The sequence below is a fragment of the Triturus cristatus genome, chromosome 4_1 (assembly GCF_964204655.1).
Source record: "Triturus cristatus chromosome 4_1, aTriCri1.1, whole genome shotgun sequence".
Classification (NCBI taxonomy): Eukaryota; Metazoa; Chordata; class Amphibia; order Caudata; family Salamandridae; genus Triturus; species Triturus cristatus.
Window position 1 is genome coordinate 90,003,016 of NC_140585.1, and position 21,097 is coordinate 90,024,112.

A 21,097-nucleotide genomic window follows, 5' to 3' on the forward strand; every position below is an offset into this window, starting at 1 on the left:
TGAACGCACACAGAAGCTTTTAAACGTAAGTAATGCTAAACACAGCGGCCCCCTCCAGGTCAGCGCCCAGTGCTGCCGCACCAGTCGCACTGCCCTAAAGCCGGCCCTGGTAGCAACTGTACACGCTGACACTCCAAACATACCTTTGTATATGTATGCATGAGTGAAGTAGCATAGCTCTCAATCAAAAACACCTCTGCGGATAAGGTACGCTCAACAGAAAAATAAACAATAAACCTCAAGCAATATAAAGTGTTTGATCTGGACATGTTTACAGAATGTTTAATGCAACTTATTTTCAGTCATTGGTAAATATTTTTCCAGGTAACTATATTAATTTTGTGATTGCCTCCCCACAGTTGACTTCATAAACATGAAGATTAAGGGGACATATATCCTCCAGGGCAAACCCTGTTCCTTGAATTGGAAAAGGTTTAGGTTGGACAAAGAGCAGATGGAGTAGTCCTGAAGCAAGCCCTGGGATAGGTGACCTTCATATGTCTCACTTCGGCTAACTCTACCAAGGCCACAATGCCAATCTAAGACTTTCTTTCAAGGCTCGGCATTTTCAGCCCCCGTTTCTAATTCATCTGTGTCCTATGACTAATGTCTGCACTGAAACTCTAACACCACCCCTTTAAGACTCTGTAATCAAAGGATCAAAAGAGGGTCAGGTACTTCCAGGGGCTTTGGTTTGTGCACTCCTCCTAGGCTTCCTTGGTACCCAGGCAGGTGGATGTGCACCCTTTTGTAAGCCCTACAACTCTCCATAGAGTGTAAGCACAGGTGAAATGAACATCAATAAATGCTCAGGTTTAATCAGAATCCACATGTTAAAACACAGATTAGATAAAGCAGACAGCTGCAATCCAAACCACAGAGAGATGCTGGTAAGAAACACTGAAAAGTTAAAGAGTCAACAAGTGGATAACAACCCCTAATAGTAGATTAATGCAAATATATAAGACAAACGTCACAAAAATAATATACAAATAGAAAAATAAATTTTATTATTTAGATAATAAAAAAATGATTTAACGTTTGCTTAAATGAAGAAGATATTAATTGGAGAGTTATTTCTCCCACGATTAGTCAACCCCTCTCTAAATCCCTGGATAATCTTCAAACCTTAACCTTTACTGCTGTTTAAATCCCACACTTCAACTGAAGGTATTGCTTAAAAATTATTTTTAAATGATTGTCTATGAAAAATAGAAACCATAATTAATAAATGAGTGAATATGTGTGATCGTTTTGTCACAGGTATGTAAGTCAGCACATCTCAGTTGTTCTTTGGTGGCAAGCCAGTTGCGCCATAGGAGGGCCACTTCCCGTCTTCAGAGAGGTTGGCATAGTAATCTGGCGGTGGTCCAGTAGCGTGCCCGGAGGGGGCGTCTGAACCTTGAGCATAAGCGTTGTATTCCATCCGCTGAGGCTGCAAAAAGGGACTGTGTTACTTAAGGCACATGTGATCACTGCCTATAACATCAGTATCAATATCATTAACACCGCACTACTTAGAGAGCTTTGAGGATATGTTTTGATGCCACCTCTTACCATTACTGCACCAACAGCAACACTAACAGCTAAGGTGAAATCAACTATGTCCACCCCCTCTTCTTAGATTTGATGAAGTGGTACTTATGCCATTACTGCCAAACTACTACAAAATAACACACAAAAGGGACCGGGAGTTTGCAGAATTGTTGGTGTGTGATTGGTTTCGTGAGGGACGGAGGGATGCAATTGTAAGACTTTAGGAATTAAGTTCAGCTTTCTCACAGGCTAATGGATGATTGATTTCATAGGTGAACTACTTTTTGTTGACAGAAACTATGTGACGTTTGCACAGATTGCAGGCTGTTACAACAGGTCTGCAATCTACGGAATGGATGCAGTTCTTGGCCAAGTAATCAAATACTGTTGGCCAACTTAGAAAAACAAATAAAGAATGTATGTAGGAGATGAACATTGTTTAAAAGTAGGAATACAACACAACATTCACAGAAAAGGTATTAAAGCAGGAATATAAAAATGTCAACATGCTTCAAGTTTGACCCAAGTATGCAGGTCACCCATCACCATTTTTTTATGCTTTACTTTCATTACAAAATCCTGTGCATTCTGGGAATTGTACTCTTTCTTTGCTTCAACAGAACCAATGCACCAGATAATGATTTGTAAATACAAGACACCTTGCCTAGATGCAGTTTTGTTGTACATAGAGTGATCTGGTAAACCCATATATCACATGTTGTTAAGTAGATGTAAAGGTATTGGGGAACAAGTTACTTACCTTTGGTAAAGCAAATGTTGTGGTAGAGATTCATTCTAACCGCAGATTCCTCACCTTGAGATTTTCCCAGGTGTCTGACTGGATCTGGAAAGTTTAAAGCAATGACTGCCAGGGACAGTTACAAAACTGCTTAAAACCTGTCGTTTTAGGGTCCATTTCTGCACACGTTAATAGAAACTTGAGAAATTGATTATGCTACTTACCAGTATGCATCTGTTCTTGGCATGTAGGGCTGCTGACATTCATATCTGTGCATAGATCGCCGCCTAGTGTTGGGTCTAGATGATTGCACATTGTTGTCCTGGAAGAGTCTTCGAAGTATCACAAGATAGGTGGCTCCTCCCCTGGACTACAGTGTGCATGGGCATCCTCTCCATCCTTAGATTGTTTTTCGCCATTGTGGCAGTGATGGAGTAGATACAGGAAATGATGACCATGCTATACAGAAATTCTGAGTGCTGCAGCCGCGACAGGCGCCGGGGAGGAGGGTGGGCGATATGAATGTCAGCAGCCCTACATGCCAAGAACAGATGCATACTGGTAAGTAGCATAATCAGTTCGAGGCATGTGGGCTGCTGAATTCATATCTGTGCATAGAATATATAGCAGTACCTCCCTTAGCGGCAGCCACCCGTGCCAGCTGCAGCAGTTTGGAAAAGAGTTTTGAGAACAGCCTGTCCTACAGCTGCCTGCTGTCTTGAGTGTACATCTACGCAGTAGTGTTTGGTAAATGTATGTATAGTGGACCATGTGGCTGCTCTACAAATTTCGTGTAAAGGGATGTTTCCTAGGAAAGCAATGGATGCCCCTAACTTTCGTGTTGAGTGGGCTCGTGGGGGAACCGTTAATGTGCGTTTAGCTTTGTGATAGCAAATCTGAATGCATTTAACGATCCATCTGGCTATTCCTGCTTTGGAAATGGCGTTGCCCTTGTGTTGTGGAGAGAAGGCAACGAAGAGTTGTTTAGTTTTTCTAAAATCCTTTGTCCTGTCAATATAGTACATGAGAGCCCGCTTTACATCTAGTGTATGGAGCATTCTTTCTGCGACATTTTGCGGATTTTGAAAGAAAACGGGCAGTTCGATAGTTTGGTTAATGTGGAACTGTGATATGACTTTGGGCATGAACTTGGGGTTGGTGCGTAGTACAACTCTGTTTGCGTGGACCTGAATGAATGGCTCTTGAATGGTTAGTGCCTGGAGTTCACTAACTCTCCTTAAGGAAGTGATGGCCACTAGGAAAGCCACTTTCCAGGTGAGGAATTGAATCTCACATGAATGGAGAGGTTCAAAGGGCGGACCCATCAGTCTGGTGAGGACCAAGTTGAGGTTCCACACTGGTGCTGGTGGGTGTCTTGGGGGAATCACTCGTTTGAGTCCCTCTAAGAACGCTTTAACGGCAGGTACTTTGAATAAGGAGAGGTGCTGCCTGTTTTGGAGGTAGGCTGCTATCGCGGTTAAATGGATGCGTATTGAGTTGTATGCCAGATTACAGCGGTATAGGTGTAAGAGGTAGCATATGATGTTTTGAATAGACGCGTCCAGTGGGTTAATGTCATTGTTGTTGCAGTAAATGACAAACCTTTTCCATTTGGCCGCATAGCAGGCTCTAGTAGTGGGTCTCCTGGCTTCTTTGATGATAGTCATACAGTCAGGTGGTAAGTTTAGGTAGCCAAACTCTAAGACCTCAGGAGCCAGATCGCCAGGTTCAGCTGTTGGGGATCTGGGTGCTGAATTTCGCCAAGGTTCTGAGTTAAAAGCGCTGGTTTTATCCGCAGTCTTTGATGAGGCACCACGGAGAGTTCCAGAAAGGTGGTGTACCACGGCTGGCGTGCCCACGTTGGAGCAACTAGGATAAGGGTCAGTGAGTGTTGCCTCAGTTTGCGCGCCACCAGCGGTATTAATGGTGCTGGGGGAAAAGCGTACGCAAATTTGCCAGACCAGTTCATCCATATCGCATTGCCCTGCGACTGTGGGTGTGGGAACCTGGCGGCAAAGCTTTGGCATTTTGTGTTTTCTTTTGTGGCGAATAGGTCTATCTCTGGATGACCCCACTGCTGGAAGTATGGTTGGATAACTGATGGGTGTAGCTCCCACTCGTGCATCTGGTGGCTGTGTCTGCTGAGCAGATCCGCCATCTGGTTGTCCTTGCCCGGGAGGTGTTCCGCCATGAGGAACATGTTCCTCTGAATGGCCCACTTCCACATGCTCTGAGCCAGATGAGACAACTGTGGAGAGTGTGTTCCTCCCTGCTTTTGTATGTAGTACATGGCAGTCATGTTGTCCGTCCGGATCAACACAACTTTGTTGCACAAGTGTACTTTGAATGCCTTCATGGCTAGGAAGATTGCCATCAGTTCCAGAAGGTTGATGTGCATCTTCTTTTGTTGTGTCGTCCATAGTCCCTGCACTGTGTAATTGAGCACATGCGCTCCCCATCCCTGGAGAGACGCGTCCGCTGTCAGTATGATTTGTGGAACAGGCTCTTGGAACGGTCGGCCCTTGCAAAGGTTTTGTGTATTCCACCAATGCAGAGAGTTGTATGCCCGACCGCTCACCAACACTAGGTCTTTTAGTTGCCCGTGAGCCTGATTCCATTGACGTGCCAAGCACTCCTGAAGCGGGCGCATATGTAGTCTCGCGTGCGGGACTATGAAAATGCAGGAGGCCATCATGCCTATCACCTGCATGAACACTCGCGCAGGAAGGGAGTGTTGAGGTTTGAATTTTGAGATCAGCAGGTGCATGCTGTTGATTCTCACTAAAGTAGGCTGAGCTGTGGCAGCCAGAGTGTTGATTGTGGCGCCTAAGTATTGTTGCACGTGGGCAGGTTGGAGATGTGATTTTGAGTAATTTAGTGAGAATCCCAGATAGTGAAGAAGGTGAATGGTGTGGGACATGTGGGCGGCACATTGTTGTGCTGACTTGGCCTGAACTAGCCAGTCGTCCAGATAAGGGAAGACGTGAATGTTTTGTCTTCGCAGATGCGCGGCCACTGTCGCCAGGCACCTGGTAAAGACCCTGGGTGCTGTTGTTACTCCGAAGGGGAGAACTTTGAACTGATAGTGATTCCCTTGAATAATGAACCTGAGGTATTTCCTGTGTGAAGGGTGTATGGGTATGTGGAAGTATGCATCCTTCAGGTCTAGCGTGGCTAGGAAATCCCCTTGACTGAGTAGTGGGAGAACCTGCTGGAGGGTGAGCATATGGAAATGCTCTGACAGAATATATAGGTTTAGGGGTCGTAGGTCTAGAATAGGTCTGAGCGACCCGTCCTTTTTTGGGACTAAGAAGTACAGAGAGTACACCCCTGTTCCCTGCTGGTCAATGGGCACCACTTCTATTGCCCCTTTTGCGAGCATAGCTAGCACTTCTTGCTGGAATAAAGGCAAGTGCTCGGCTGACATAGGACGGTGCTTTGGTGGTATGTTGGGTGGAGTGGAAGTTAGTTCTAGACAGTACCCGTGCTGGATGATGTCCCTGACCCACCTGTCTGTGGTGATGTTCTTCCACGCGGACAGGAACAGCTGGAGTCGTCCCCCGACAGGTGTTATGTGGTCGGGGGGTAAGGAGAGGGCGTCACTGTTTGTTTTTTGGAGAGGACCTGGTGTTGCCATAGCCACGTCCCCTGCCTTTGGTGCTGGATCCACGATATCCACCCCTGTTGTTTTTGTCATAAGTGCTTTGTGTGCCACTTATAGCATACTGCTGTTGTGACCCCTGACCCCTTGTTGCTCCCCTATTTCCGGTGCGACGAAAGGAGCCACTACGAAATTGCTGCGTCTGCAGAGCCCCCATTGATTTCGCAGTGTCTTTCTTTATTTTTTCTAGGGTAGTGTCAACGTCTGAGCCAAATAAGTATTCTGTGTTAACTGGTAAGTTCAGGATATTGTTTTGGATCTCGGGTTTGAAGCCTGAGATTCGCAACCAGGCATGGCGTCGTAGCATGACACTCGTGTTTATTGCCCTAGCTGGTGTGTCAGCTGCGTCAAGTGCGCATTTTATGGATGCATTAGTGAGGAGTTGTCCTTCTCTGATGAGTAGCTCCGCTGACTCTTTATACTCATCTGGTAGATGTTGGAGCAGTGACTCCAGCGTGTCGTAATGTGACCTGTCATAACGTGCCAGGAGTGCCTGTGTATTGGCAATGCGCAGGATGTTCGCTGCTTGCGCTGCAATGCGTTTGCCCGATGTTTCTAGTACTTTTGACTCCTTGTCTGGGGGAGGAGCATCACCAGTCGTTTGTGAGTGGGCTCTCTTGCGAGCATTGGCAACCACCATGGAGTCTAATGGCAACTGACCCCTAATGTATTTAGGGTCACCGGGTGCAGGCTTGTACTTTTTTTAAATCCTGGGATTTAACACCCGTGCTCTTGTGGTGTCCTTGAAAATGTCTTTGGCAGGTTTGAGAACCCCTTTCAACATGGGCAGAGTTTTGACAGTTCTTTCTGAAGATGCGAAAGTGTCAAGCAAGAAGTCTTCCTCAATGGCATCAGAATGGAGTTCCACCCCATGATGAGCAGCAGCCCGTTCGATGAGGGCATTAAAGGCAGCTGTGTCCCCTGTGGGAGACGTTTTTACGTTATAGAGCTGCGCATCTTGGGTATGTGGCGCGACACCTTGGTCTGTGGGGTCATCCCATGCCTGATCCGGGTCTTGTAGGTGCTCATCAGGATCTACGTCCCCAGGGTAGATGGTATCCTCCCCGCCATAGTCCTGTATTGCGTCCGATTCGGAAGGGGTAGGAGAAAAGGACTGCGGATCTGGATGGAAGGGTTGGAAGTGTTCCTGGAGCACTGGTTCCGGCCCCGCTGGCAGTTTGCGTTTAAGAGGAATTTTGTAGGGCTCCTCTTCCCTAACTGGCGTTATTTTGCGCTTGTGGAGCATTAACCTGCCAGTGTCGGCGTCGATAAATTGTGGCCCGAAGAGTCTTGCTCTGTAAGGCCAGAGGTGGTGGACTGTGTGTGGAGGACACGTGTCCGAATTTCGAATAGTTTCGGTGCCGAGGCCGGTGGCAACCCAAACGTAATGTTGGTTGGCTCCGAGTGCGCTTTACAGGGTTTGGGCGTGTCGGGACCCGAAATAGAGTGGAGGGTTGCCCGGTCACGGATGCGTTGCAAAGATGCGGAGACCTGCTGCACAGTGAACGCAGTTGGTGGTTTGACGGGCACCGTAGTAGTAGTAGGTGTCGAGGCCAGCCCCGACTTTTTTGCAGGAAGGGGGTCACCGGTCTGAAGGGAGGTATCGACCCTTGACGTAGTCGAGGACTTAGTCGGCGCCGTTGCGCTAGATGTTGACGTAGCTGGGGTGGCCATTTTAACTGCGGAGGTTATGGCCTTCGATGTCGGCGCCGAAGGTCTCGGTGCCTTGCGGTGCCCGAGGGCTTGCCTTTTCGGGGTGGCAACCGCATCCGCTGCGGTGAGCTCGGTGAGGAAATATTAATTTTATGATCAGTTATGTCCCCTATCTTAGACCCCAACGGCTCCATGTATATGCTACAAGTACATGTATGTTCCCTCCAGTTCCAGTTATGAAGACGCAAATACATGTGCGTCCACCGTCAACATGTCCTCTTTCAGATCCGCCATGAATGGGTCGGATATTCCGTTCCTAAGTATGAAAGGCCACCGACTTTATGTGGTTCACTTTCCCCATTTTACAGTTCAGGCGAGTAGGCCCTGATTTCGGCCACCAAGCTTTTCCTGCCTTCTACCTCTGACAGCTCCAGTCTGAGCTCACATCTGTATCCATGAACTTTGTCCTACTCCTTGCGCGGCTAACGGTGCCTGACTCGGCCTGTTGCCTGCCAAAAACTGTATTTCACCTTCAAGATTATCTGCTCCGCTCCTCATCCAATGCATTCCTGTCTAGTAGTTTAGGTAAACATTCTTCCAGCTACCGAGCAAAGGGCCCGGCCTCACTGTCCTCATGCAAGTAATTCATAGCCCCTGTTACCATGGAAGATTCCTGCTCCCTCGCATCTCATGTAGACATTTAGACGTTTGTACACGCACTAACAGTCAGTATAGAATAGATTTCGTTCGAGAGACCTTTCCTTTTGGATAACACAGTTCTTTAAACATAAGATATTAGATATTAGATATGATTTGGGACTTAGGTTGACTTGACCCCCCAGACTTCTGTCTCCACATGTAGAGCTAAATGTCAAGTCCCCATCACCCTCTAGTTGCACGTCAATCACATGTCATGCGGCTGCGCGCGCATCTTTGCCAAGTATTTCTGCTGACATTGCAGGATTCTCTTATGGATCCACCCACTTGTGACATCATGTATAATGACGTTCCTAGTTTACGCCTATATGTACGCCTTTTTCCATTACGTATGTATATTTTTATCTGTCTTATCAGCTGTTACGCCTCCTGCATCCGTCTTACTGTAATACATTTCATATATATATGATTACCTGTCAATAATGTATTGCCTTCCCTTCCTGAACCTTCGTGGTGATGGAATTTGATGCCTATGGTTCGAACCATAATTCCTTTATAGAGGAATAAAGCCTTTCAGAACCTCTCATACCACGGATTCTGCCTCTTATTTTACTGAGTTATTCTTACTAGATTTTACCGCATCAAAAATAGTACAGGTAATTAAATATTTACCACATAAAATGGCGCCCGAACAGGGACACTTTCTCATCTCACGCGCCGGAGGTGCGTTGCAGGCCCGGTCTCCTGCCACAGCTGGACGGATAACAACGCGTACCCGCAGGATTTCCTGTATCTCCCTCCGGCCAAGCGGGGGTGACTGAGGCTGCGATCAACACCCAGACGAGGCGGTGAGAAGTGCGAAGTATCCCGACCAGAGCCTAGCTGAGAGAGCAAGATCCGAGGTATACAGAGGCCCACCAGGTTCCGAAGTTCCGCGTCGAGTCGAGTCCAGTCCGGTCCAGTCCAGTTCAGTTCCGAGGCCTTCCGTTCCGTGCTACCCGGTGAGTACCGTTGCCAGGGAGGCATTTAGACGTGCACATAGTTTGTGCCGGTCAAGACGGGTTTGGGTACACAAATCCGGTCTGCACTGTTTCAGCAGTGTATCTGTACTGTTTAGCAGTATATCTAGTATGTCTTGTATATAATTCAGTATCATCCAGTGTTAGTATTATGCCAGTAACTAGTTTCCTATTAGTTATCATTGTTCGTTAAATGTTAAATGTTAAATGTTTTAATACGTTCTACATATTGTGGTGTGAATGATTGTTCATTATTGTGTTTATTGTATTAAGTGTGTTCAAGATTAAGTAACCAGGTCTAAAAATGCCGCTCTTTTCAAAATTAAGACAGATCAAAACTAGAAAAGGGGTACTCGAAGAAGCTGTTCCCATTCCACCTAGGGACACTCCAGGGTACTTTATGTATCATAAGCATGGCCTAGATGCCGTATTATTTCTTGATTTATGGGTGGACTACACCAAGGATTTACCAGAAAGTCAGAGGTGGCCCGCAGCTGGGACCTGGGATTCAGATTGCATCATGAGAGTAGAAGAAGAATTATGGAAAAAGAAAGCCAGACAGTCACAGAAAGATGCCATTGAATTATGGCGTAAAGAATCATATAGACGTACAGAAAAGGCGCTCAGACAGGAAGAGAAAAGTAGGGAAAATTCAAATAAAGCCCGAGAAAATATATTAATTGAGGAAGGTACCCGAGTAAAAGCAGAACAAATAGACAGACAAAGAAACACCCTTATGAATGGTATGTATCCTCTTCTGGCCGAAGGGTTACCTAAGGCTACCCCGGAAATACCAAAAGACTTGCCACCTCCATTGCTCCCGATAAAAGCACATCCCAAAACAGCAAAAGATGTTTTCCTTTCTTCCTATCTAGACGATGTAGCTCCCGAATATGTTAATACCACACCACACACACCGCTTGCCGATGGTGTTCAACGCCAAGATCATCCGTCTGTATCCCCGCAACAACAAACTCCTACACACATTCCAACAGGCCCATCTGTTTCTACCGCCTTTCCCGCATCTATAGTTTCTATCTTACATCCAACAAATCCTTTCGTGCCCAGTACCTCAGACGGTGCTACAGGAGGTACGACAGACATTTTTGCCACGCCGCCGCGAGGAAATAAATTATCTCTTAGAGATTTAGCACTCCAACGTACACCCCAACTAGCAACTTCCGACATGTTTAAAGACCATCTTGTGGATTGTAGATATGATCCAGTGCCAGGTAAACAGGACAGACTGCTACTGTCATCACTACGTATACGACGAGCTACAATGTATTTAACGACGATACCAGGAATGGTTGAGCATCTAGACAATATATATCACTTTGTCCAATCAGGGCGAGGCCCTGAAAGTATTAACGAAGCCATGGAATACCAGAAAGTGGATGTACAGAGGCAACTGTTACGCTTCTTCATAAACTGCGTGATCAGGAACCAAGACAGGCCTGAGGTAGATCATGATACCATGCAAAAACTTGCCAAATGGGGCCAGAATATATTAGAGGGGAGACATGATAAACAGACGTGTATAGTAGCTATGTGCCGAAAGATCCGCAAAGAAGTAGAACGAATACATAAAGAAAGATTAGAAGCAGACAGAACTGAATCAGAGGGAGAGGAGGAGCAAGAATCAGAAATGGCCGCAGGACAATTAGAAACGATGGCTTATGTAGGTAGAGGAAGATCTCATAATAATACCAGATGCTTTAATGATCCAATACGTCCGATACGCCCAGAATGTAACAGAAATTTCCAAACCCCTATGTTAAATATAAGGTCTCCTGAACACTTATTCCAAGCCGCTGATAAATTACTCCGAGACCGAAGGGGGTATCATATGCTTGATTCTATGGATGAACAAGAATTAGCCAGGTCAGCAGTACTATGGGCTGACAGTCCCGGAAAATACAGTGATGATGCACTAGCACACACGTTTTTGAACCTTACCCCAGACGAACAGCGTTTAGCTGGTATATACATGATTCAACAACTCCTTATATTATATAAAAGCCAACACTCCGATCCTGGTCCCCTACCTGACATATTGACAGAATTACTCACGAATAGATGGAGAGGTTCAGGTACTGATTTAATTAAAGAAATTCTAGAACTTCGAAACCAGTATATTGTTTTCGTATGCCCAGAACATGTCTCGGTTCCCATCAAAGAAAGAACAACGTATTACATGGACAGACAGAATCCCTTACGCGAAGTACACCCTATTAAAATTGATGATGATAATTTCAAACGCGTGTTTGTGTACACGCCCATAACTAAAATTGAATTATTAGAAATGAAGAAAGTAGTACCTAGCCATGACAAAGACCCAGCGGGTTTCCACCGTGAGATAAAAGACATGTTACTCATGGGAGAGTATACCTACCCTGACATTATGAAAATATTAAAAGTATTAATGCCTGCTGGTATTTACGAAAAACTCAAAGAAAAGGATTGGGAGGTGGGAGACCAAAAGATAGATTGGACAGCATTAGAAACCGAAGAAAAGGCCCGAGCTCCAGGTTCAGGGCTTGGGGAAAAGACTACAGCACTACCAGGATTACTAGTGCAGGTACTGCCACGTTTATTAACTACGAAAAAGGAAGACTGGGGTGCAATCTCAGCCTGTAAACAAAAGCAAGATGAAGACACTAGTGATTTCTATTCCCGATTTGAAAAATGTTTTGGTATAAATAGTGGCATAAAAGCAAGTAGCGAGTCATATCCACATCTGTTTGTGACAAAATTAGTTGAAAATTCCCTGCCCCAAGTTAAGAATAGAGTATTGAAATTCGAGAGTACCTGGCAAGGTAACACCCCGTCACAGATGTTACAAATGTTACAATATCACCACAATAGAATTAGAGAGGAACAAGAACATGAACACAGACGTATGAAAGACACGAAAATGAAAATGCTTGTGGCTCAGTCAGTTCCAGCTGATGGTCATAAAAAGGGTGATTCCGCAGGTCCTGTGAAAGGGACATGCAACTATTGTAAACAGTCAGGTCATTATATACACGATTGTGCAGTTCTGAAACATAATATTGCCACGGGTAAAACCCAGGAGAGACCACGTCCACCTAGACAGGATCAGAACCAAACACAAATCCCTCAGCATGCACAATCTAGGCCAGCTCCACAACAGGCAGCTCCACAACAGACCGTAGCCACATCACAGCAGCAGCCTATTGCTGCCGCACAAGCAACAACGCAACAGATGTATCAGTATGCACAAGCAGATTATCCCGATTATCAGCGATACACATGAAATAGCCTAGAGAGGGAAGTTGGCTTACCCCTTATCGAGGTTCCTGTAGACCAAGAGGGACCTTATGTACATAGTGAACTATTAAGGGAAGACAGAAAGTTTTTACTTGATACAGGGGCCAGCAGAACAACTATACGACGCAGTGAAGTTCCAGGGGCACCCCTCTCAGGCTCACAGAATATTTCCCTTGGATTCTCAGGAAAGCCTATCATTAATGAAGTATCGCAACCCCTTCCACTTACGGTTGGTCCATTGACACGAACTACAGATTTATTGCTTACCAAATCATGTCCAGAAAACCTGTTAGGTATAAAAACTTTGAAAGCTCTAGGAGCTATAATATGTTGTTCTCCGGAAGGAGTACGATTATTTTTACGTGACTTCAAAGGTCACTACGTGTCCAGAGACATGGATCACCGGCTGCAGAATTTACCTACACATTTATGGGCACAAGGCCCCACTGATGTTGGTTGCATGAACATTACACCATATCGAGTCACACTAAAAACAGGAGTGGTACTACCACGAATGCGACAATACAAGTTACCACCAGATGCTGTAGTGGCTTTACTGCAAATCATTGACGAGCTCATTGCACAAGGAGTGGTTGTGGAAACCGACTCAAATGTATGTAATTCCCCGATAATTCCGATTCTTAAAAGAACGGATCCAAAAGCTCCGCCAGTATATCGATTAGTTATTGATCTGCGCGAATTAAATAAATGCATTGTACCACAATACCCCGTGGTCCCAGATATCTCTTCATTACTAACAGCTATTGATTCAGGAGCAACGTTCTTTACTGTAATTGACCTCAAGAATGCCTTCTTTAGCGTCCCAATCGATCCGGAAAGTCAATACTTGTTCGGATTCAGTTTAAATGGACGAAGTTTTAAATTCACACGCGCACCTCAAGGATTCACAGAAAGCCCCAGCATCTATAGTCAAGCACTAAAACGAGAACTTGACAGTATCCACATGCCAGTTAACACTGCCCTGCTTCAATATGTCGATGATCTGCTGATCACCGCTCGAAGCGAACCTGAATGTGAAAAAGCATCACTGACGGTTTTACGATTTCTAGCCGACAAGGGGCACAAGGTGTCCCCTTCTAAGCTGCAATTCTGTGTCCAGCAAGTTGTTTACCTTGGGCACTTGCTGTCCAAGGAGGGAAGACAGCTTACACCCGACCGCATCCAGTTAATTGCTAACATGCCACCACTCAAGACACAAAAGGAGGTGCGGGCTTTTATAGGCCTCACTTCATACTGTAGGCAGTGGATCCCTCAAAACGCATTTCTAGCAAAACCACTCATTCAGTTGACAACACAGGAGGCAGCCACATCGACTGTCCTCCCTTGGACTCAAGAACATACACATGCCTTTGAAAGCTTAAAGAAAGCTTTATGTCAAGCACCTGTTTTAGCAACACCAAGTTATAGTAAACATTTTACACTCTTTGTTACAGAACGCGAAGGTACTGCCTTGTCGGTACTCACTCAGGAACAAGCAGGATCACACAAGCCTTGTGCTTATTTTTCTAGTACATTAGATCCCGTAGCTCAGGCTCTTCCTGCGTGCCTGAAATCAGTGGCAGCAACAGCTTTAGCAATCAGACAAAGCGACGCCATAGTATTAGGACACCAATTGACAGTACAAGTACCACATGCAGTGGAGGTTCTTCTGAACCGAACGCAAACACAACACTTGACTATAGCAAGACTTACTGGTTACGAATTGACATTGTTCCAGCCACACATAGAAATCAGACGTTGTAATACATTAAATCCTGCTACACTTTTGCCAGTAAACGGAACAGACCCATTAGCACATGATTGTATTGAAGTCATTACTATCACGACGAAACCCAGACAAGACTTGACAGATATCCCATTGTCCGATCCAGACCTGACGTTGTATGTAGATGGTTCATGCATGAGAACAAATACAGGAGAGATAGTGGCCGCGTATGCAGTCACAACAGACACTGAAGTCATCGAAACAAATTGTATTAACACTTTGTCAGCTCAAGCAGCAGAGCTCATCGCTCTGACACAAGCCTGTATTCAAGCCACAAATAAGAAAGTCAACATATACACAGATTCACGTTATGCATTCGGAGTCGTCCATGACTTCGGCGTGCTGTGGCGAGAGAGAGGTTATTTAACTTCTCACGGTGCCCACATCCAACACGGACCCCTCATTCAAGCTTTATTAGATGCAATTCATCTACCTAATGCAATATCGATTATGAAATGCAAAGCCCATACGAAAGTTACCGATATCATTTCTCAGGGTAACGACCTAGCTGACAGAACAGCTAGACAGACTGCTCAAACTCACACAACTGACACGACAAAGACAATAGTTCCGACACCAACACATTGCATGACAGTTAAGGATCCCGCCCTTGATGTAATTGACATACAGACACATGCTACACCAGAAGAAATAAAGAAATGGACTGAATTAGGAGGGACCCAAACGGATCAAGGATGGATGACTAAGGGAAAATCTATATGGTTTCTTCCCGACTCCATGGTTCAAGTCATCATTAACACAATACATAGTCCAGCGCACCTAGGAGAGAAAGCTATGCTAGACAGCATCCAAAACATCTGGTTTAACAAACATTTGCGAGCAGCAGCTAAACAAAAAGTTCGTACCTGTATGATATGTAGTCAGTTCAACCCAGGTAAAAGCATTCCCGTAGAACAGGGTGGATTTCAACCTCCTGATCACCCTTTTGAAGTCCTCCAGATGGATTATATCCAGATGGAACGATGTCGAGGATTCAAATATGTTCTTGTAGTTGTTTGTGCTCTTTCCCGTTGGACAGAAGCCTACCCGGTTTCAGATTACACTGCCCCGACTACTGCCAAACAGTTAGTTCGAGAATTCTTCCCACGGTACGGTTTACCACGTGTTGTATACTCAGATAACGGCCAGCCATTCTCATCCGAACTAATGAAACACGTTTCACTTTTGTTAGGTTACCAATGGAAATTCCACTGTGTCCGACATCCCGAGGCAGCAGGTCTCGTGGAACGCCATAATCAAACTCTGAAAATTAGATTGTCCAAAATATGTAGAGAAAAAGGCGTTGATTGGATAGTAGCCTTACCAGTTGCACTCTTTTACATGAGAATGGTAGCACATTCTCGAACAGGGCTATCCCCGTATGAGGTGATCTTCGGTAGACCACCAAATATGTGGGGGACGCCTATACCTCGTAAAATAACTGATGTTGACTGTAATATGCTGACAGGTTACCTGGCTTCCTTGATGTCTGCACTACAATCTTGTCGTTCACAGGTAGCTGCAGCTTTTCCCGATAACACTGAGGTGAAGCCCCATGACGTGGTTCCAGGTGACCTGGTTCTTGTGAGGAATTTCGACCGGAAGACCCAGCTGGAGCCTAGGTGGCAGTCGCCCAAGCTCGTCTTGCTAACTACAAGGACAGCCGTGAAGATTGAGGGACGTAAAGGGTGGTTGCACTCGAGCCACATCAAAAAATTTTATGGACTACCGTCGGATGTGAATACTCAGCCCTGCATTCCCTCACAGACAGACTCAAAGCTCCCCTTGGTTGAACAGACGAAGAACGAACTCTATAAACTGAAACTAAGGTCTAGCAAGTCAGACAATTTGATTGTTTAAGTCCTCTCCAAGGTGAATCGGTTGAATTTGTCTCTGACATGTATCCTCTAGACCGAAATAGAGAGAGAAATAGACAGATACAGCTTAAAAAACATGCGTACTGTAAATCACTTCGTAGTCACTGCATAGTGACATTATTAGTTTTGTTTTCTCTAAGTCTTCTGATCATCATCATCAGTGTATTGCTACATATGTATTACCCTATTTCTAAGCGTGCTTACAATGTTACTGCTGAACATTCTTTTAGCGAATTACCCCCGCATGAGTTGTCTTATAGATTTGCGCTGCGCAATAACACTTTCATTAGTATGTTACATCATTCCCATCAGACCAGCAATGCTACAAATTGTTGGATATGTGGCCGACTCCCTCCCTATCAGAACTATAAGGGAGTTCTGCCTCTCTTTCCGTATCCGTTCACACACAATGGCTCCTGTGGAGCATGGTTTAGTTTGATTAATTCCTTAGATTCAAATTCAGTAGTTTATCAAGACAATTGGGTATGGGGAAACCTGAACCTAGTTTTGCTTAAAGTCTGCTACCCTAACAAGGAGGGACTTCCCAAAAGAACAGGAACTGATCTAGAAAATGAAGTATATGGATTAGGTAACTTTACACTTAACCTCATGATTCTGAATGTTGAATCCGAAGCTACATCAATCTTGCCCGCTATGTCAGTATTTCCAGTTAAAGGTGAATTATGTGTAAGAAAGAATGGTTCAATACACATGGGCCATAGTAAATGTACCACTGTAATAGAATTCAATGATCAAGGCAAGTCTACATTTAGAGCTTCTCGTCATTCCTACTTCATATGTGGCCAGACTGCATATATACGTTTACCTCTAGATTGGGATGGTACCTGTTACATCGCATTCCTTCTGCCACCTGTTTTCCTAGCCCCCCCTGATTATCACAGAAATACCCATTTAGTACACAATAGACAACAGAGAGATCTCCCGATTGTCGATTACACTGAAACGGCATGGGAACAATATACAGATTTCAATAAAGGTTTCTTTCCCTATATAGGTACAGTCACTAATAGTAAGCTGATACGTAGATTAACTAGAACCCTTGAAGCAGTAGTAAATGAAACTACTTCCGCCTTAGGCAACTTAACAGAGGAGCAGTCTGCGATGCGGATTGTTGTTCTTCAAAATCGTCTTGTCCTTGACGTCATCCTGGCCGATAGGGGCGGAGCTTGTAGGGTCATCGGATCAAGTTGCTGTGTTTTCATACCAGAAAACTCGCCGTACGTATATAAAGCCATAACTCGCCTTCATAAGATTATAAGCCAGATACACCAGAGTCCAGGCACCTGGGCTTGGTCCGGTTGGTTCTGGAGCGTGTTGTCAGCCTGGGGATGGAGGATCCTATCCTTCCTAGGTATTGGCTTTCTCATACTATTCAGTTGCTGCTTATGTCTACAATGTGGGCCAGCGATTTGTGGTCTGTGTGCCACATCGTGTATTCCACATCAAAGTTTTCGCTCAAGATCCCGGAAGAAGAAAGACGAACAAATGATGCTATATGAACAGATCGATGGATTGATGAAGATCGATATCTCCTGAGGGTCCGTAGGGGACAAGGAGGGAATGAGGAAATATGAATTTTATGATCAGTTATGTCCCCTATCTTAGACCCCAACGGCTCCATGTATATGCTACAAGTACATGTATGTTCCCTCCAGTTCCAGTTATGAAGACGCAAATACATGTGCGTCCACCGTCAACATGTCCTCTTTCAGATCCGCCATGAATGGGTCGGATATTCCGTTCCTAAGTATGAAAGGCCACCAACTTTATGTGGTTCACTTTCCCCATTTTACAGTTCAGGCGAGTAGGCCCTGATTTCGGCCACCAAGCTTTTCCTGCCTTCTACCTCTGACAGCTCCAGTCTGAGCTCACATCTGTATCCATGAACTTTGTCCTACTCCTTGCGCGGCTAACGGTGCCTGACTCGGCCTGTTGCCTGCCAAAAACTGTATTTCACCTTCAAGATTATCTGCTCCGCTCCTCATCCAATGCATTCCTGTCTAGTAGTTTAGGTAAACATTCTTCCAGCTACCGAGCAAAGGGCCCGGCCTCACTGTCCTCATGCAAGTAATTCATAGCCCCTGTTACCATGGAAGATTCCTGCTCCCTCGCATCTCATGTAGACATTTAGACGTTTGTACACGCACTAACAGTCAGTATAGAATAGATTTCGTTCGAGAGACCTTTCCTTTTGGATAACACAGTTCTTTAAACATAAGATATTAGATATTAGATATGATTTGGGACTTAGGTTGACTTGACCCCCCAGACTTCTGTCTCCACATGTAGAGCTAAATGTCAAGTCCCCATCACCCTCTAGTTGCACGTCAATCACATGTCATGCGGCTGCGCGCGCATCTTTGCCAAGTATTTCTGCTGACATTGCAGGATTCTCTTATGGATCCACCCACTTGTGACATCATGTATAATGACGTTCCTAGTTTACGCCTATATGTACGCCTTTTTCCATTACGTATGTATATTTTTATCTGTCTTATCAGCTGTTACGCCTCCTGCATCCGTCTTACTGTAATACATTTCATATATGTATGATTACCTGTCAATAATGTATTGCCTTCCCTTCCTGAACCTTCGTGGTGATGGAATTTGATGCCTATGGTTCGAACCATAATTCCTTTATAGAGGAATAAAGCCTTTCAGAACCTCTCATACCACGGATTCTGCCTCTTATTTTACTGAGTTATTCTTACTAGATTTTACCGCATCAAAAATAGTACAGGTAATTAAATATTTACCACCAAGTCTCTTTGTACGCGGTCGGAGCCGACAACTTTTTTCGGCGTCGGAGTAGTGGATGGTTTTGACGCCTTTGATCCCACCACCACCAGTTTCACTTTCGTTTTCGAAGGGACTGGAGCGATGGATGGTTTTGGGTTTAAGAACCCGGTCGTCTTCGGTAATATTGGCTCTTGCAAAGTGTTCGAGGCCGGGCCGGAAGGCGGGGCCGATGAACCATGTGTTTGATCTCGGGTAAGGCCCGAAGGCGATCCCTCGACCGGAGCCTGATGACGACGTACTGTTTCGGCCTCCGTTTCGACGGATTGGCCTAGCTCCTCAGGAGAGCTGTCTTCTTCGGCCCCGTAGGCCTCGTCGAAGTCTCCTACCTCATCGACGGTTTCTTCACGGTGAAAGATCACTTCATCGTCGTCGTCCGATCGGGAATCATGTTCTGAAGCGGGGCTAGAGACTACTTCTTCCACGCTCTCGGCATCCTCGTCCTCGGAGCTGAATATGTTGGCGGGAGCAGGCGCTGCTTGCTGCGCCTCCAGCCTCGCCTGCCCGTCGATTCCTCAGAGTCTTCTTAGAGCGGAATCGGGCACAGGCCATGCATTTCGATTCGTCGTGATCCGGCGAGAGACATTTATTGCAGACTGGGTGGACGTCGATATGAGGGTACTTTGCGTGGCATAACGGACACCTCTTGAATGGAGTCCTCGATTCCATCGTCGATCGAACTTCGATGCTCGGACCAAACCGATACGAAAGTTGGAAGAAGGTGCGGAACGCTAAAGTTAGTAGTCGAAACTGAACGGTAACTGTACCGACGAAAACTAAAGGCCTTTTGGCCTAAAACTGAATATTCCTAAGTTGAGCTAAGATAGCACATCCGAACCCAATGGCGGAAAAAAACAATCTAAGGATGGAGAGGATGCCCATGCGCACTGTAGTCCAGGGGAGGAGCCACCTATCTCGTGATACTTCGAAGACTCTTCCAGGACAACAATGTGCAATCATCCGTACCCAACACTAGGCGGCGATCTATGCACAGATATGAATTCAGCAGCCCACATGCCTCGAACATTAGGGAACAAAAATGTTTTGTCAAAAGACAACACTGCTAACTCTGGATCTGTGCCAGAAGGCGCCGAAAGAAAGGAGGTGACGTCCGCTTGCAACGGTGGTGCACATATAGGAGCCCAATGAAGGACGAAGCCAACACAGAGCCGCATAACGCCCCCTACTGATGCACAAGGGGATTGTTTGATACTTTCTGGACCCAGTTTGGCATCTGGGGAAATTCACAAGGTGAGGAATGTGTGGTTAAAAGTCTCTATGAGGACTTCACTGCTACATAGTATAAATATACTATAGATGTCAAGAATGGAATGAGCATAAAGCTGTTATTGACTAGGATGGACATTGTGACTGAAGTCTTCATTCAACCAGTAGAAATGATTTCTCTGAGAGACCAATGATTCAATAGGCACTGACATCTCTTTGGGACGAGTAGCCAGTTGGCTCTTGTCTTTTGAGTACATTTTACAAATTCCTCACCGGAGGACTGAAAATTCTTGTCTTTTGAATACATTTTACAAATTCCTCACCGGAGGACTGAAAATTCCAGATGAGACTGCATTTTACTTTAGGAAGAGATGGCAGTATTACACACACATTTTAAATTGTTTTTCTATTGAAGGTGGGCAAATTGTCCTTTTTCCCATTAGGTTGCTCCTATTCTAATCTTTCACTGAGTCCTGATGAAGACCCGCTGCTGAGGCTTTAACTGGCCCCTTTCACTGGGTCAAAACGTCGACATTTTACAAAGCCTGAAAAGGATTATTCATCCATACAAGGGGCAATTATGATTGAGACTATTACCCTTGTCCAATAAGATCACATTTATGATGTGTAATAAATGTAATGGACAGGCTTCCCTGCCATAGCTATGTTATACGTATGAGGTCTATTTCCTCTTCTCATTCTCTTACCGAAATAGCAGACACGGGCACTCTTCTTTCTCTGATCTTTCTATCTGGAGTGACCATATGTAAATAATGTAAATTACACGGTGAAGTTGCACATTTAAAAAACTCATCCATTTACTTCTTTGAG

At 45.2% G+C, this 21,097-nt stretch overlaps 1 protein-coding gene across 3 annotated transcripts in view; it reads right to left on the minus strand.

Moving 5' to 3' along the window:
• Nucleotides 1-987: 987 nt before the first annotated feature.
• Nucleotides 988-21,097, minus strand: part of LOC146839628 (membrane-spanning 4-domains subfamily A member 15-like) — a 111,634-nt gene continuing 91,524 nt past the window's right edge. For all 3 annotated transcript variants that reach the window (XM_085651716.1, XM_085651713.1, XM_085651715.1), the window contains one exon: nucleotides 988-1,435. In XM_085651716.1, coding sequence (XP_085507842.1) covers nucleotides 1,283-1,435 — 153 coding nt within the window. In that variant the 3' untranslated portion in view covers nucleotides 988-1,282. The remainder of the gene's footprint in view (nucleotides 1,436-21,097) is intronic.